The sequence below is a fragment of the Leucopleurus acutus genome (assembly GCF_964270905.1).
Source record: "Leucopleurus acutus genome assembly, chromosome: 1".
NCBI lineage: Eukaryota > Metazoa > Chordata > Mammalia > Artiodactyla > Delphinidae > Leucopleurus > Leucopleurus acutus.
This window is the reverse complement of record NC_139142.1, coordinates 140,824,754-140,844,379: the sequence shown is the minus strand read 5'-3', so window position 1 is coordinate 140,844,379 and position 19,626 is coordinate 140,824,754. Positions and strand designations below refer to the sequence as shown.

The 19,626-nt window shown below is 38.3% G+C and overlaps 1 protein-coding gene across 2 annotated transcripts in view; it reads right to left on the bottom strand.

Annotated features, from left to right (window-relative positions):
- The window catches only part of BBS4 (Bardet-Biedl syndrome 4), a 66,556-nt gene extending 47,319 nt beyond the window's left edge, over window positions 1-19,237 (bottom strand). For both annotated transcript variants that reach the window (XM_082862836.1, XM_082862837.1), the window contains exons 1-2: window positions 19,204-19,237; window positions 7,180-7,231 (exon numbers count right to left, since the gene is read on the bottom strand). In XM_082862836.1, the coding sequence (XP_082718962.1) occupies window positions 7,180-7,231; window positions 19,204-19,227 (76 nt within the window). In that variant the 5' untranslated portion in view covers window positions 19,228-19,237. The remainder of the gene's footprint in view (window positions 1-7,179; window positions 7,232-19,203) is intronic.
- Between the last annotated feature and the right edge of the window lie 389 nt (window positions 19,238-19,626).

Below are 19,626 nucleotides of genomic sequence, written 5' to 3'. Positions count from 1 at the left end.
CCATCCGTGTTCCTTTTACTGCAGAATAACGTCTAGAAAATAAGGTCTGGGCACTAACTGTACTCACTGCTACTACTAGGGTGTCATTGCTGCTACCCCTTGTCAATGGACAGAATTAAGAAAAATATATATTTTATATCTACATATCTATATTAAAAACCATGTATTCAAACACTGATAACTGCCATTTCCAATCCAGTATATCAGGGTTTGATCTCATCTCACTCCTTTCTGTATTATGTAATTCCCTTCTCCAACGTAAGAAAATTTGACTCCAATAAACTACCCTATATGTGCTTCTTCTTATATTTTATTTTTAAGGTTTTTGTTTGCCCAATCTTTGTTGATATGAATATATGATTTCAAAAGTCAGAACTACACAGAAAGACATACTCGAAGAAGTGTTACATCCTCCAACCTTTCCACTGCATTTCCATGCAAGGCTTTGTAAACAGCCAATCCCATTTGTTTCTGAGATAGCCTTCTGGTGCTTCTTTTTATAAAAATAAGCTCATACATATTTTTAATTTCATTTTCTTTTTTACAAGAATGTAGCATATGGCAAATACTCTTTTGTATTTTGCTTTTTTTTTGTATTTTGCTTTTTTATAACATACAATTTATCTTGAAAACCACTTGGAAATATCTTGTATCAAATCATAAAAATCTTCCTTAAGTTGTATAGTATTCTATTATGTGGATATACTACAGTTTATTCAAGAACTCTGTTATGTATGGACGTTTAAGATGTTTCCAACATTTTACAATCACATATAATACTGCAGTGAATAATACTGTGAATAAATATTTGTTTATTGTCAGAGATGTATCTTCAAGGTGAAGTCCTAGAAATGTAATTATGGAGTTTTATTGGATATTGCCAAATTCTCTTCCACAACAGCTGTAACAATTTATATTCCCACCAAAAATATAAGACAGTGCTTGTTTCCTGCAGCCTCACAAATTGAATATGTACTCATATTTCTTAATTTTAGCCATCCTGATAGGCTATAAATGGTATGTTACTATAGATTTATATCCTGTGTGTATGTGTAAATATTTTATGTTACCATAGATTTATATAATGTGTATGTGTAAATTCTGATTATGCTTTATCCATTTTTCTATTGCATGTTTTTTTCTGTTTTGTGGTACGTGCGCCTCTCACTGTTGTGGCCTCTCCCGTTGCAGAGCACAGGCTCCAGACGCGCAGGCTCAGCGGTCATGGCTCACGGGCCCAGCCACTCCATGGCATGCGGGATCCTCCCAGACCGGGGCACGAACCCTTGTCCCCTGCATCAGCAGGTGGACTCTCAACCACTGCGCCACCAGGGCAGCCCCTACTGCATGTTGTGGTCTCCTTCCCACCCACCCTATCCCTAAGTTACAAGAGTTCTTTATATGTTAGTGATTTTAGCCATTTACCTGTGATATATGTTGCAAATATGTTCACCTAGAATGTTATTTCTCTTTTGTCTTTCCTTATTGTGCCTTTTGCCATACATAAAAAATTCACTGTGAAGTCATATTTATCAACTTTTACTGCCTCTGGTAATTTTACCTCTGGTAAAATACTCTGGTAAAAGTATTTCTTTTAATACTTGCATGGTTATGAATTTTCCTTTTAGATTAGATCTCTGATCCATTTGGAGTTTATTCTAGTGTATGTCTAATTTTTTATTTATCAAAATGGCTATCGAGTTGTCCCAGCACCATTTATTAAAAAGTACATCTTTAACTCCAGTAATTTGAGAAGCCATATACTTTATCATATATTAAACTGCCAAATGTATTTGAGTCTCTTTCTGGACTTTTCCTGTTCTATCACACTGGTTTCTCTTCTATTCATGTACCAGTACTATACTGTTTTAATTATAGAGGCTTTACAGTATCTTTAATATCAGTTAGGTAAAACTGTGAACTTTATGCCAATAAATTTGACAACTTAGATAGAACAGAAAAACTCCTTGAAGAACATAAACTACCAAAGCATAATCAAGAAGAAATAGGTAACCTATTCAGCCCTATATCTATTAAGAGACTTAATACAAAGAAAACTCCAGGACCAGCTGGCTTCATGAGGGCATTGCAATAAATATTTAAGGAGAAAATTAGTCAATTCTCCACAGACTTTTCCATGAAATTAAAGAGCAGAGACTATGTCCCAAATCATTTATAAGGTGGTCAGCATTACCCTACACCAAAATCAAACAAAAATATTATATGAAAAGAAAACTATATGCCAATATACTTCAGGAACATTGACGTAAAAGTTCCTAACAAAATTTTAGAAAATCAAATCCAAAAATAAATAATAAGAAAACTATATCATATCTGAATTGGCTTTATCACAAGAATGCAAGGCTGGTTCAGTATTAAAAAACTGATCAAGGGACTTCCCTGGCGGTCCAGTGGTTAGGACTCCACTCTTCCAATGCAGTGGGTGCGGGTTCGATCCCTGGTTGGGGAATTAAGATCCCACATGTTGCACTGCGTGGCCAAAAAATAAAATAAAAAATAATTTTTTTTTTAAATTAAAAAGAACTGATCAAAGGGGAATTCCCTAGCAGCCCTGTGGTTAGGGCTCCACACTTCCACTGCAGGGGGAACAAGTTTGATCCCGGTTGGAGAACTAAGATCCCTGCTGCATGCTGCGCAGCATGGACAAAACAAAATAAAACAAAACAAAACAAACTGATCAAAGCAATTCACTATATCAATGACAAGAGAAACTACATGATGATTAATGGATAAATAAGATGTGGCATATATATACAATGGAATACTACTTAGCCATAGAAAAGACAAAATCTTGCCATTTAAGACAACATGGGGACTTCCCTGGTGGTCCAGTGGTAAAGACTCCGCCTTATAACACGGGGGACTCGGGTTCAATCCCTGGTCAGGGAACTGGGGTGCCACATGCCACAAGGCAGCTGGGCCCACGCGCCACAAATACTGAGCTCGCACACCTCAACAAGAGCCTGCATGCTGCAGAATACAGAGCCCACGCGCTCTGGAACCCGCATGCCACAACTACAGAGCCCATGCACCCTGGAGCCTGCATGCCACAACTAGAGAAGAGAAAAACCTGCATGGCACAACTAGAGGGAAGCCCGCGCACCACAAGGAAGAGCCCACATTCCTCAGCGAAAGATCCCACACGCCTCAATGAAAATCCCATGTGCCACAACTAAGACCCAATGCAGCCAAAAATAAATTAAATAAATAATAAATTAATCTTAAATAAAAGAAGACAACATGGATGGATATACTAAGTGAAATCAGTCAGACGAAGAAAGACAAATCCTGCATGATTTCACTCATATGTGTAATATAAAAAACAAAACAAAAACAAAATAAATGAACAAACTAAGCCAAACAAAAACAAACACATAGATACAGAGAACAAAGTCATGGCTACCAGAAAGGAAGGAAGGGGGGCATCAGAGGAAGAAATGGGTAAACAGGATCAACTGTATGATGAGGGATAAAAAATAAATTTTTGGTGGTAAGCACGCTGTAGTGTATACAGAAGTAGAAATATAATGTTGCACACATGAAACGTATATAATGTTATAAACCAATGTTACCTTGATAAAAAATAAACTAAAAATATAAAGTGAAAAGTTGGAAAAATAGAGGAGGGGTTAAATATAAGTTATCATACAATGGAATTCAACTGTTAAAAAGTGAGGTAGAGATGATACACTTGCAATGGGTGATTTTTCAATTAAGCTGTTTAAAAAGTGAAAAATTAATTAATCAGGTAGTGTTACAAAAAATAAAGAAAAACCATATGATCATCTCAGTTTATGAAGAAAAAGCATTTGATAAAATTTCACAACCATTCATGGTAAAAAGCTCTCAACAAAGTATGAACAGAGGAAATTTCTCAAGAAACTGAAAAAAGAAGAGCAAATTAAATGCAAGAGATATTAGATAAGAGCCAAAATCAATGAAATTGAAACAAAAAAAAGCAATAGAGGGGGCTTCCCTGGTGGCGCAGTGGTTGAGAGTTCGCCTGCCGATGCAGGGGACGTGGGGTTCGTGCCCCAGTCCGGGAAGATCCCACATGCCGTGGAGCGGCTGGGCCCGTGAGCCATGGCCGCTGAGCCTGCACGTCCGAAGCCTGTGCTCTGCAACAGGAGAGGCCACAACAGTGATAGGTCCGCGTACCACAAAAAAAAAAAAAAAAAAAAAAAAAAAGCAATAGAGAAAAAACAATAAAATCAAAGGCTGGTTCTCGGAAAAGATCAATAAAATGTATAAACCTCTAACCAGACTGATCAAGAAAAAAGAGAATTACTAAATTCAGGAACAACAGAGGGAACATCACTATACATCCTAGACATTAAAAGGAAAATAAAGGAGTATTATGAATTTTATGCCAATAAATTTAATAACTGAGATGAAATGGACAAATGTCTTTGAAAGAGAAACATTATCAAAGCAGTCTCTAAAGAAATATATAACCTGAATAGTCCCACATCTATTAAAGAAATTTAGTTTATACTTAAAAACCTTCCAACAACAGCAAAAAAATCCAGACCCAGACAAGCTTCACTGTCACATTCTAACAAACATTTAAGAAAAGAAATAACACCAATTCTATACAAAATTTTCCAGAAACTAGACAAGGGAATAGTTCCCAACTCGTTTTAAGGCCAGCATAGCCCTGATACCAAAAACATACAAAAGCATCACAAAAAAAGAAAACTATAGACCAACATCCCTCATAAACACAGATGCAAAAATCCTTAACAAAACATTAGCAAACCGAATCCAGAAATATATAAAAAGTTTAATACACCATGACCATGTGGAGCTTATCCCAGAAATGCAAGGCTGGCACAACATTCCAAAACTCAATCAATGTGATTCGATAGATAAAATCTTGGGTCATGGAAGACTGAAATCTAGGGCAGGATAAGAACGGGTTATACCCTTGACATTTTACATGCCTGTGTCACCACCTTGCACAATTCCAAAGGCATCATTTATATTGAAGTCTTTGTGTTCTACACAAATCATACCCCTGGCACTGTGCAATATAGTGGTATTGCAAATGTGTAAAATGGTTGCCCGAAAGGCAATGCAACCTTGAGTTGGACTAACAGAAATGAAAGATCCAGATGAACAGATTTTATCTTCCAGACATTACACTTGGCCCTGTTCACACAATACCTGGAATATTCTACCTAGTCCTGAACTCCAATACTTCCAAGAGGGCCAACGACTTTCACTACAGAACCAAAGTAATAATGGCAAAAGAGTTCTAAACATTTTATATGAAAGGAGTTGAAGAAACTGGAAATGTTTAACCTTCAGAAGGAAGGACCTATGGAGTATACAATATAATTATATGCCTTTATTTTCTATGCCCTGAAGACTGTCAATTCCCTGAGGGCAGAATCCATGCCCTATTTATCTGTGTATTGCAAATACCTATCACTGGTCCTGGAACCCACTAAGTACTCACATGTATGAGGAGTTCAAAAACAGGAAAAACTAAACTTTAATACTAGAAGTCAGTAGTTGCTCTGCAGTGGGGAAGGGAGAAAGAAATGATTGTAAAGGGCATTACGGCACTGTTACATTTTATAGCATCTTGTCAAATGTGCCCCTTCTCCCCAGAGCTGTAAAGTTTTTATCTCATTAGTCTGAATTGGGCATGGGCCAGTTTTTGATTGGTGTATACTAATTACAACTCTCCTGGACTGGGAGTCAACTGAACCACAGGGTTTGACCCTGGAGGAATTATGGAAAGAACACTGGAGAGATGATTACAATACCCACAAGCCCCACCACCGGACTAGCCAAATCACTCTGGTGATGAAATGAAATGACAGATACCACAGCAAGATGAATCTCATGTTCAGAAATGGTGTTTAAATTATTAATGATGATGTTAGACATCGGCAGAATTCATCCAAATTTCACAAATAATCTAAATTGTACATGTACTGCTCTTTACAGTGTTTTCCTAAAAAACTCTTTGAAAGTATATTCCTGAAAGTTAATATTTTCCAACAACTTGTATTATAATTTCAAAGTGTAACTGAAATGCCCCAAATAAACACTTTATTGACAAAATCAACTTTAAAACTCTTAGCATACAACAGGAAAACACATGCTGCCAAAGGGCATATAGCCTGGTGCTCAGGTATGCAAACAAAAGCAACACACAGGACCCTGGGCAAGTCACTCCCCTTCCATGGTTTCCTCATCTAGCAAATAATAAACAAATGAATAAATAATAAAACAGATGGTCTCTCCTGCTAAACAAAAAGTTCAGGTATTTTCCAATGCCTGGCAAGTAGCTAGGACATCCAGTCCTTTAGACATGGAAGAACATCCAGTATAGTCACTGACAACTTGATGCAAACCCTCCTAAGACTTCATAGGTTAACAAACGAAGAAATCCTATTCCTCGATATAAAATATATATATCTCTATTGGATTTTATTTTATTTAAAAAAAGTTTTTTTGGCTGCACCGCACAGCATCAGTTCCCTGATCAGGAATCGAACCCGGGCCCCCGGCAGTGAAAACACTGAGTCCTAACCACTGGACTGCCAGGGAATTATCGCTGTATCATATTTTTAAAGGCAGTTCTTTACAATATAGGTCCTCACCTAGTTAGGCTTCCCAGACTCAGTTTTTATAAAACCTCACACTTATTTAACATATGTATATATGAGATTGAGGCCCGATATGTACTATAGGAACTTTAGAGTGGTTTTTCCACAAGTAGAAAATTAGTACACATTTATGTAATAATAAAACCCCATTTAAACATATTTACAGGTAGGGACTTCCCTGGTGGCACAGTGGATAAGACTTCACGCTCCCAATGCAGGGGCCCTGGTTCCATCCCCGGTCATGGAACTAGATCCCACATACATGCCGCGACTAAGAGTTCACATGCCACAACTAAGGAGCCCGCCTGCCGCAACTAAGACTCAGCATAATGAAATAAATAAACATATTTATAGGTAAAATCAATCCCATAATATCTAACAACTTCACAAAATAAAAATAGATATGGGAGAACATTCAGACTACTGCTTTTCCCAACAATCATATTTGTAAAAGCTCTAGTGGATACAGGATAGAAGAATCAATAAGACAGAGAAATTGTGCAAATATACACACAAAATGAAATTATATACAGACCTTTTTTCAGCCGGGGTTTTAGAGATTCAGCAGATGCAGGAAACTGAGTTCTCTGAAATGAAAGAAGTCTGTTAAAACACCACCATAAATCTTGCTAGCTTAAAGAAGCATTAAAATAACAATCATCAATAGCTCTCCAATCATGCAAATAATCCCTGCATACATGTACAAAGAATTATTTTGAATATGGTTTAAAAAACAAATGTCAGATCATACTTGTGCTGTCCAAACTATTAATAATGTATAATTCATATTTATAATATATAATTACTTACAGTATATACTTACTTTAATTATAATGCATGATATAATATATACAAATTAATGTCCAACATATTAGTATTATACTTAATGCTATACTTCTTAGCAGCCAACCAAAAAAGTGATAATTTTGATAAGAGGAAGCTTATGAGGTCATCTACACAGAGATGCTCTAGCACTCAGTTCTAGGAGGGAGGATTTTAAAAGGGTCATTATTTAATATTATAGATACTATACTGTACTATAACTTCACAGAAAATCTTCAAATGAATTTGTCTTTTATTTACCTCCCATGTTATATATGATAAGGTATGATATAAGCAAAAATAATGGCTGAACATTTCCAGAAGTATACGAGACACACTAATCTTTAGATTCTGGATGCTCAACCAATTCTAAGCAAGTTAACTGAAAATAAATCCACACTTTAGATACATCATAGGGACATTCACAGGGACAATAATAAGTTCTTAAAAATAACCAAAGAAAAATAATATCACCAGATTACCTGCAACGAAAGGACAGTTAGATTGACAGCTGACTTCTCAACAATTAAAAATGGAAGATAATATCATATGACATTATAAGAATAACTATCCCCAAGAGTAAAGTACTAAGTAAAACGAATATTAACCTAGACATGAGATCACCAAACTATGGCTCACAGGTCAGATACAGCCTATGTTTATGTGGTCCACAAGCTAAGAATAATTTTTATATTTTTCATGGTTAAGAAAAATTTTAACAATATTTTATAACACATGAAAATTATATAAAATTCAAACTTCAGTGTCTACAACCAAAATTTTATCACAACAGTCACACTCACGTGTTTACATGTTGCCTATAGTTGCTTCCGCTCTACAACTGCAGAGTTGATTTACTTGTGACAGACAATATATGGCCCATGAAGCTCAAACTATTTACTATTGGCCCCTTAAAAAACAGTTTGTCAACCCCCATTCTGAACTCTTACACGAATCAAAACTAACGTTCACGAACAATAGCAAATTTTAAGAGGCTTTCAGACAAATAAAATTTGACTTTTTAGAATCCCTAAATAAACTTTTAATGGACATATTTACATTAGGAGAAAGGAAAACAACCCCAGAAGGAAGGAGTGGAACAAGCAAAGGAATTGGTAAAATATGGACATATATTATAAGCATCTACTTACTGAATAAAACAAAGTATAATTTGTGGTGCTGAACTGAGAAACACAAAAACTAAAAAACTGAATGGCATGAATTGGCAGAAAGCAAAGGGTAACAAAACATTCGATGATCCCTGTATTATTCAGGTTTACGTTTGAACTTTAAGTTAAATATCTATTATTTTTAAGAATCTGGATACTCACTTAAGGAAGATTAAAGTAAGAAAAGAAGAAAAAAATGAAATTCTCTAGTTAAAAGGCAGATTATCAGAATGGATTTTTTTAAAATCTAGATATATGCTATCTGTATGCAGATATCAGAATGCAGAGAAAGCTCTGACCCTCTGAAGATGCTGGGCTGGCAGGTTCATGCTGCTGATTAGCAGGTGTGTTAACAAGCTTTCTAGAACCTATCTGGGGTGAGAAAGAGGGATGTGGGGAAAAAAAGACTTCTAATGTTAAGAATAGCTAAGGAACTTCCCTGGTGGCACAGTGGTTAAGAATCCACCTGTCAATGCAGGGGACACAGGTTCGATCCCTGGTCCGGGAAAAGCCCACATGCCACGGAGGAACTAAGCCTGTGAGCCACAACTACTGAGCCTGCACTCTAGAACCCTCGAGTCACAACTACTGAAGCCCGCATGCCTAGAGCCCGTACTCTGCAACAAGAGAAGCCACCGCAATAAGAAGCCCACACACCACAACGAAGAGTAGCCCCCGCTCTCCATGGCTAGAAAAAGCCTGTGTGCAGCAACACAGACCCAATGCAGCCAAAAATAAATAAATAAATGAATAAATGTATTAACAAGAAAAATCTGGGTACTCATTTAAGGAAGATTAAAGTAAGAAACGAAGGAGAAAAAAATGAAATTCTCTGGTTAAAAGATTATAAAAATGGATTTTTTTAAATCTAGATATATGCTATCTGTATAAACACCTAAAACATAAGGTCAAAGGAAAACAAAGTAAAAGGATGAGAACAGATACAGCAGGAAAACAGAAGCAAAAAGAAAAAGTAGCAGTATTAGCACTGAGACAAAATAGACTTCAAGAAAAAAACCTTCATCAGGAAAATGAAAACAAATTAAAATAGACTGAATATTAAAATGGAAAGAGCAAATTTTAAAAACTAAAAAATACACTATACACAGAGAATCCTAAAGATGCTACCAGAAAACTACTAGAGCTAATCAATGAATTTGGTAAAGTAGCAAGATACAAAATTAATGCACAGAAATCTCTTGCACTCCCACACACTAATGATGAAAAATCTGAAAGAGAAATTAAGGAAACACTCCCATTTACCACTGCAACAAAAAGAATAAAATACCTAGGAATAAACCTACCTAAGGAGACAAAAGACCTGTATGCAGATAACTATAAGACACTGATGAAAGAAATTAAAGATAATACCAACAGATAGAGATATACCATGTTCTTGGATTGGAAGAATCAACATTGTGAAAATGACTAAACTACCCAAAGCAATCTACAGATTCAATGCAATCCTTAACAAACTACCAATGGCATTTTTCACAGAACTAGAACAAAAAATTTCACAATTTGGGGCTTCCCTGGTGGCGCAGTGGTTGAGAGTCCACCTGCTGATGCAGGGGACATGGGTTCGTGCCCCAGTCTGGGAAGATCCCACATGCCGCGGAGCGCCTGGGCCTGTGAGCCATGGCCGCTGAGCCTGCGCATCTGGAGCCGGGAGAGGCCACAACAGTGAGAGGCCCACGTACCGCATAAAAAAAAAATTCACAATTTGTATAGAAACACAAAAGACCCCGAATAGCCAAAGCAATCTTGAGAAAGAAAAACGGAGCTGGAGGAATCAGACTCCTGGGCTTCAGACTATACTACAAAGCTACAGTAATCAAGACTGTATGGTACTAGCACAAAAACAGAAATATAGATCAATGGAACAGGACAGAAAGCCCAGAGATAAACCCACGTACGTATGGTCACCTTATTTTTGATAAAGGAGGCAAGAATATAAAATGGAGAAAAGACAGTCTCTTCAATAAGTGGTGCTGAGAAACTGGACAACTACATGTAAAAGAATGAAATTAGAACACTCCCTAACACCATACACAAAAATAAACTCAAAATGGATTAAAGACCTAAATATAAGGCCAGACACTATAAAACTCTTAAAGGAAAACATAGGCAGAACACTCTATGACATAAATCACACAAAGATACTTTTTGACTCACCTCCTAGAGAAATGGAAATAAAAACAAACATAAACAAATGGGACCTAATGAAACTTAAAAGCTTTTGCACAGCAAAGGAAACCTTAAGCAAGACGAAAAAACAACCCTCAGAATGGGAGAAAATATTTGCAAACGAAGCAACTGACAAAGGATTAATCTCTAAAATATACAAGCAGCTCATGCACATCAATATCAAAAAAACAAACAACCCAATCCAAAAATGCACAGAAGACCTAAACAGACATTTCTCCAAAGAAGATATACAGATTGCCACATGAAAGGATGCTCAACACATGAAAGGATGCTCAACATCACTAATCATTAGAGAAATGCAAATCAAAACCACAATGAGGAATCACTTCACACCAGTCAGAATGGCCATCATCAAAAAATCTACAAACAATAAATGCTGGAGAGGGTGTGGAGAAAAGGGAACACTCTTGCACTGTTGGTGGGAATGTAAACTGATACAGCCACTATGGAGAACAGTATGAAGGTTCCTTAAAAAACTAAAAACAGAACTACCATACGACCCAGCAATCCCACTACTGGGCATATACCCTAAGAAAACCATAATTCAAAAAGAGACACGTACCACAATGTTCATTGCAGCACTATTTACAATCGCCAGGACATGGAAGCAACCTAAGTGTGCATCGACAGATGAATGGATAAAGAAGATGTGGCACATATATACAATGGAATATTACTCAGCCATAAAAAGAAACGAAATTGAGTTATTTGTAGTAAGGTGGATGGACTTAGAGTCTGTCATACAGAGTGAAGTAAGTCAGAAAGAGAAAAACAAATACCATATACTAACACATATATATGGAATCTAAAAAAGAAAAAAAAATGTTTCTGAAGAACGTAGGGTCAGGACAGGAATAAAGACACAGATGTATAGAATGGACCTGAGAACACAGGGAGGGGGAAGGGTAAGCTGGGACGAAGCGAGAGAGTGGCATGGACATATATACACTACCAAATGTAAAATAGCTAATGGGAAGCAGCCACATAGCACAGGGAGATCAGCTCGGTGCTTTGTGACCACCTAGAGGGGTGGGGTAGGGAGGGTGGGAGGGAGACGCAACAGGGAGGAGATATGGGGATATATGTATATGTATAGCTGATTCACTTTGTTGTAAAGCAGAAACTAACACACCATTGTAAAGCAATTATACTTCAATAAAGATGTTAAAAAAATACATAAGGTAGGGAAGGATTACTTCCAACAAGATATAAAAGCACAAACCAATTAAGAAAAGATCTAAACATTCAACTACATTAAAATTAATAACTTCTGGGGACTTCCCTGGCAGTCCAGTGGTTAGGACTTGGTGCTTTCACTGCCAGTGTCCCTGGGTTCAACCCCTGGTTGGGGAACTAAGACCCCATAAGCTGCGCAGCTCAGCCAAAAAATAATAATAATAATAATAATAATAATAATAACTTCTGTTCCAAAGAAGAAATAAAGACAGAAGACTAAGAGAAGATATTTGCAATACAAAGCAAAACCAAAAAATGACAAAGAATTAACAGCCCACAACTATAAATAACTATAAATCAATAAGAAAAACAAATAATGAGGTAGAAAAATAAGCAAAACATAAGAACCAGGCATTGCACAGAAAAGGAAATGGAAACAACCAGTGATGCTCTGCCTAATTACTAATCAGGGAAAGGTAAATTACTATCACATTAAGACCTCATTTCATATCCACCATGTTGACAAAATTTAAAGCTATATCAAGGAGCAACAGGAGCTGGTGGTAGAAGCATAAATCGTTACAATCACCGCAGAACCTCCCGTAAGTTATAAAGTTGAAGATGTACGTAGCCCAGAAACCAGCAATCCACTTCGAGGAATACCCTGGGGAAATTCTTAGATCAGGAGACATATATGAGTGTTCATAGCCAGGTCTGAGATACTCTTACTCCTTAAATTTTGCACCCTAAGCGCTTCAGTTGCCTTACCCTAGTCCTGGCCCTGTTCTTAGCAGCATTCTTTTTTTTAAATTAAAAACCAGAAGGAAAAAAAAAGTTGAACTTACAGAAACAGAGAGTAGAAAAGTGCTTGCCACGGTTAAGGATGAATGTGGTCTAAGGATCTAATGTATAACATGGTGACTACAGTTGATAACATTGTACTGTATAATTGAAATTTAAGAATATAGAATTTAACTGTTCTCACACACAAAATAGTTATACATGAGAGGTGATGAGTGTATTTAATTAACTCAGTGGTGGGAATCCTTTCACTGTGTGTGTGTTTATAAAATCCTCATGTTGTACACTAACTTTATTTGTCAATTATACCTCACTAAAGCTGGAAAAAAATCAGAAATAACCCAAATCTCTATCTAATAGAATGGACATATTGTAGCATTTCCCTATAATGAGATACTTCACAGCATTAAAAAATGAAAAAACTAAACATTAATTTTTTTTAAATCAATATATTGTTTAAGGATATTAAGTATGATAAAAGCTATAAAGAAAACCAAAAGAGGGACTTCCCTGGTGGCCCAGTGGGTAAGACTCTGCACTTACAATGCAGGGTGCCCAGGTTCGATCCCTGGTTGGGGAACTAGATCCCACATACATGCTGCAACTAAGAAGTACGCATGCCACAATGAAGATCCCGCATGCCACAACTAAGACCCGGTGCAGCCAAAAAATAATAATAAATAAATAAATGAATAAAATTTTTTTTTGCGGTATGCGGGCCTCTCACTGCTGTGGCCTCTCCCGTTGCGGAGCACAGGCTCCGGATGCGCAGGCTCAGCAGCCATGGCTCACGGGCCCAGCCGCTCCGCGGCATGTGGGATCCTCCCAGACCGGGGCAAGAACCCGCGTCCCCTGCATCGGCAGGCAGACTCTCAACCACTGTACCACCAGGGAAGCCCTGAATAAAAAATTTTTTAAAAAGAAAACCAAAAGAATAATTAACATAAAATTGAGGAAAGAGATCATTTTTGACGGAGGAGGAAAATGAGGTAGGGGAGACATTTAGGTTTCAAAGGTTTTTTTGTTTTGTGTTTTTTATGTATTTATTTATTTTTGGCTGCATTGGGTCTTCATTGCTGTGTGCGGGCTTTCTCTAGTTGCGGTGAGTGGGGACTACTCTTTGTTGCGGTGCCCGGGCTTCTCACTGCAGTGGCTTCTCTGGTTGTGAAGCACGTGCTCTAGGCACGCGGGCTTCAGTAGTTGTGGCTTGTGGGCTCTAGAGTGCAGGCTCAGTAGTTGTGGCGCACGGGCTTAGTTGCTCTGCGGCATGTGGGATCTTCCTGGACCAGGGCTCAAACCCATGTCCCCTGCATTGGCAGGTGGATTCTTAACCACTGTGCCACCAGGTAAGCCCCAAAGTTATTTTTAATGACTCATTTCTTAACATGTGAGGTAGGAACACAAGTTTTCATTATAGAGTTGATGCTTGAACAACAGGGGTTTGAACCTTGAAGGTCCACTTATATACGGATTTTATTCAATAGTAAATACTACAGTGCTACATATTCCAAGGTTGGTTGAATCCACAGATGCAAGGGAACTGGGGATAGGGAGGGCCACTGTAAGTTTTACTTAGATTTTCAACTGTGCAGAGGATCAGTGCCCTTAATCCCCATGTTGTTCCTAGGTCAACAGCATTGTTCTTTAAAACTTACAAATAACCTTTTATTCATTCTTTTAGAAGTATGATATATTTCATAACAACCAAAAAATCCTCAAAATAAAAGAGAATACATAATTTGTTCTTTTAGCTATTTTATTACCTTGATTTAACATATACAGAAATCTTAATAATAAAAGAAATAACCCATTTTTAAATGGGCAAAAGATCTGTAGAGACACTTCAAAGAGATATAGATGCATAAGCACATTAAAAAATATTGAATATCATTATTCATTAGGGAGATACAAATTAAAATCACAATAACCACTACTACACATCCACTAGAATGGCTAAAATCAAAAAGACTGACAATACCAAGTGATGACAAGGGTGTGGAAAAACTGAATCCCTCATACACTGCTCATGGGAATGTAAAACGGTAGAGTACAGCCACTTTAGAAAACAGTTTAGCAGGGTTTTTTTTAAAACATAAATTTACCATACAACCCAGCAATTACTCTCCTAGAGAAATGAAAACATATGCATGCAAAGATTTGCATGCCAGTAACAATAGTGACATTATTCAAATAACCAAAAACAGGAAACAATTCAAATGTCCATCAATTTGTGGATAAACAAAATGTGTATGTTCATATAGTGGAATTCCATATAGTGGAATTCTGCTTAGAAATAAAAAGTTACAAACTACTGCTAAATACAACAATATGAATGAACCTTAAAACACATACTAAGTGATTCCATTACATGAAACTGTAGAAAAGGCAAAACTATGCAGACAGAAAGCAGATCAGCCATGGGCTGGGGTTAGGATTAGAGATTGGCTGCAAGTGGTTACAAGGGAACTTTCTGGACTGACAGATGTAACTGGATCATGGTGACAATTGTTCAACTATATAAATTTACTAAAGCTGACCAAACTGCATACTTAAAATAGGTAAATTTTATGGTATGTGTATTATACCTCAACAAAGCTGTTTTTTTCTAATATTTATTTATTTATTTGGCTGCACCAGGTCTTAGTTGTGGCATGTGGGATTTTCGTTGCTGCATGCGGGATCTTCAGTTGCAGCAAGTAGAATCTTTTAGCCACGGCATGCGGGATCTAGTTCCCTTATCAGGGATCCAACCTGGGCCCCCTGCATTGCAAGCGCAGAGTCTTAGCCACTGGACCACCAAGGAAGTCCCTCAGCTATTTTTATAATGCAAAAGAACGCTTTTTTTTTTTTTAATCTAACTGGGATTTTTTTTTTTTTACTTTGGGGAAAAGTAAGAATCTTAAAGGGTCAAAAAGCATTTTCATGAGTCAGCAATGCTTTCTTCTGCACAAAAGTAGAATTAAAATAAATTATAATTTTTTGATGAGTCTCTTTCTCAAAAGATCTTCCAGGACATTCTGAGATACAAAGGATTCTATTAGCCCACTCAATCTCATTCATAACTGGATATATATAGAATAAGTTCTTTACTTTTTTTGGTTCTTTCATTTTTAAGTATTCTGTGATGATTTCTTCATCTAACAAATATCCATGTAGCACTTGATATGTGCTAGGCACTATATCTGAGCCAAATCAACTAGTGCAGTAGTAATTTTTGCTTTCTGTTCTGAAAGGTTTAATCTTTTAATTTACAGGAAGATTGATGGGTATTTATACAAACACACCAAAAACTAGTAATTAGGGAGTTATAAAAATGTTTATAAGTATAAAGCATAGAAACCAGAGTTATTTGCTTGTTTTTTTTAATATCTCTAAACTATTTATTATATATTCTTAAATAAAACATAAATATCAGTCCCTAGTTTTCCTAAGGAATAGGTAATAATCCTCAGTAGTTTGGTAGCATATTAGAATTTCTGTGTGTCCCACCTTGAACTAGTTTTACTCCATTTTGTTGGGATGTCTCCGTCTCAAGGTCTTTGCTGCAGAATTCTTAGATTTTTACTTATGAATTTGTTCAAAATTCTCTGAGTTTTAAGTCTTTTAGTCTTCTCTCATCCACATCTATGTATATCCATATATATAGATCTACATGTTTTTCCTTTGTGTCACAAACAGATAACAAAATATACCCTTGTTAAAAACAAGACAACAGGCCCAACATGGAATCATATTTGCTAAGCCTCATGTCACCAAACGGAGACTTAATTACAGTTTCAGCTATCCCAGAAATGGAATTTTAAACCAGTCAATCAGGAGTCATCTGATCAGCCCTAGTTACATAAAATGACTGATAAACCTCTGCTAACCCCTAAAGGAAAGTGACCTTGCAATAACCAAGGCACTTTTTGTCTGTAACTTCCTTGTTCCTGCTCCTTGTTGCCTATAAAAGTATTCTATTTTGTACAGCTCCTCAGAGCTCCTTTCTATCTGCTAGACTGGATGCTGACTGATTCGTGAATCACTGAATAAAGCCAAGTTGAACTTTCTTTTTTTAACACCCCACTCCACAACTAGCTTTTATTTAAATGTAAACCATGGAAATCTCTCCACATCAACGTATATAGTTCTAACATTCTTTTTAATGGCTGCATACTATTCCTCAGTGTGGGCATATCAGAAGTCATCCATTACCCTACTAATGGGCATTCACTTTGTTTCCAGCTTTTTGCCATTATAAACAGTACTGCAATGAGTACCTTGGACTGGGTGCTATGTTTTGCTTTTATTTCAATGGGATACAAGTCTAGGAGTGGCACTGCGAAGTCCTTTTAATTCTATTACAAGATGCCATATCACTTCCAAAAAGAATAAAATTCAAATTTCCATGCAGTGGTAACCTGAAAGATGAGTTACTATAAATATAACACTGCTAGCATTAAACTTGATAATAATGGAAATGATTTGTTAACTTGCAGCTAAAGTGCTAAAGTCATATCAAAAAAAAAGCCGGACTTCGCTGGTGGCACGGTTATTAAGAACCCGCCTGTTAGGCTTCCCTGGTGGCACAGTGGTTAAGAATCCGCCTGCCAATGCAGGGTATACGGGTTCGAGCCCTGGTCCGGAAAGATCCGACATGCCGCAGAGCAACTAAGCCCTTGCGCCACAACTACTGAGCCTGCGCTCTAGAGCTCGCGAGCCACAACTATTGAGCCTGCGTGCCACAACTACTGAAGCCCGCACGCCTAGAGCCCATGCTCCGCAACAAGAAGCCACTGCAATGACAAGCCCGTGCAACAAAACGAAGAGTAGCCCCGCTCACCGCAACCAGAGAAAGCCTGCGTGCGGCAACAAAGACCCAACACAGCCAAAAATAAATAAAGAAATTTATTAAAAAAAAAAAAAAGAATCCACCTGCCAATGCAGGGGACACGGGTTCGATCCCTGGTCCAGGAAGATCCCACATGCCGCGGAGCAACTAAGACCGTGCGCCACAACTACTGAGCCTGTGCTCTAGAGCCCATGAGCCACAACTACCGAAGCCCACGGGCTCAGAGCACGAGCTCCGCAACAAGAGAAGCCACCGCAATGAGAAGCCCAAACACCGCAAGGATGTGTAGACCCTGCTCACCGCAACTAGAGAAAGCCTGCATGCAGCAACGAAGACCCAACGCAGCCAAAAATAAATTTAAAAAAAGAACAAAAACGTCATCCTCTTTAATACACTACCAGGAATTCAAAAGTATAGAACAATTCTGCCATCACGTTCCTATTCCGTTCATGAACACCTACCTATACCTGCAGTGAGGACTAGAGGATAAGCTATATTTGCAACAATGTCATGTTACCCTTATACCTTACATTTAAGACTATGTAGCTGAAGTATTTTCTTTAGTATGTTTTCAATGTCTAAACTCTAGAAACATTAATCATGCTTTTAATTTTTTTTTAATTCGTAGCTTAACAAAAATCTTTGCTTTGGGCCTCCTCCTAGTCTGTATTCAGAGTTTTCTAATTACACTATAATAATTTGATTTCGCTGCAAATGAAGAGAGACTAGAAAAAACAAACAGGCCCCCTGACAAGGTAATACTGGCCTTGCTCCCTAGCAGCCAAAACTAAGTTATAAAACAGTCTGTTAAAGGCTATTTTGTCTCCTAAGTTTTCCAGGGGGGTTTTCAAAGGGCAATAAATCCCGAATAAATAACTAAAGTCATTCTAATAAACGCGCAGAACATGCTCCGAAATTCAATATTAAAACAAAGTAGACAAGGTTTCACACTTGGAAATTTATAGAAATTAGATCCAATTATGAATTTACGCCTCAAAAATAACTACTACTGGGTCATCCCGAATTCACCTGAGTTACTCTGTATTAGCAGTTCTGTGGAGTTTAAATCAACAACTAACTCAGGCCAGGTGAATTCCTAAACTTGCGAAAACATGCTCTCGCCCCATCCGCCGAAGGTACTGACGCTGAAAGCTTCCAGGATTTGTCTCATTCAATGCCTAATCCAGGGGATTAACAGAAACTGACTCTGCACGGGTGGTAGTGCTTTCTTTCCAAACCTCATGAGACAGAAAACATGGAGCTAGGAAAAGAGCCATTTCCGATGAAAATCTCTTAGAGCACCCCAAGAGATACCCCAGTCCTAGCACAGGCCCAGAGCTGCAAAGAACTCAGCAGGGCCCCAGACGGAGCAGTTCCCGGGAGTCGAACCGTGTTGCCCCGGCCACCCCGAGGCGCTCCAACCCCGGCCACGCATTTCCCCAGCGGCAGCTGCGTGGGACACAGGCCGACCGCCAGCCCCCCTCTCCGCTCCGCCCGGCCCTGCCCAACCCCGCTTGGCAGCCGGGACACCAAGCAGAACCCCAACGTTCACCATCGCGAGTCTCTGCTCAGCCATCTTTGCTCCGCCCGCCGCTGCGAGGCCGGAAGTCGGCGGTTTCCCAAAAAACCAGGCAAACGGAAGTCGTAGGATTGGGGAAGTGGGGAGGGGCCTGAGTAGGGAAAGAAGTAGATCGCCGAGCGGAAAGCTTTGCCTGGGAGGCGGAGGGTCTTCTGGAAGCGGGGAAAGGGTTGGGTGCTTTCCTGCGGTCCACTTGGCTCTAAAGGAGCCGGTGAGGGAATGCGCAGCCAGTCGTCCCCTTTATCCCGGCCAGCCCCTACCGCCCTACACCACTGTGTGGACGCTGCTTGAGAAACCCCTAACAGCGCTGGGTGGAGTGGCCAGCCACAACTGGGACGGCGGCGCGCCCTCCCGTCGCCTGGCCCTGCTCTGCTTTGATGCCACCCAGCATTTATT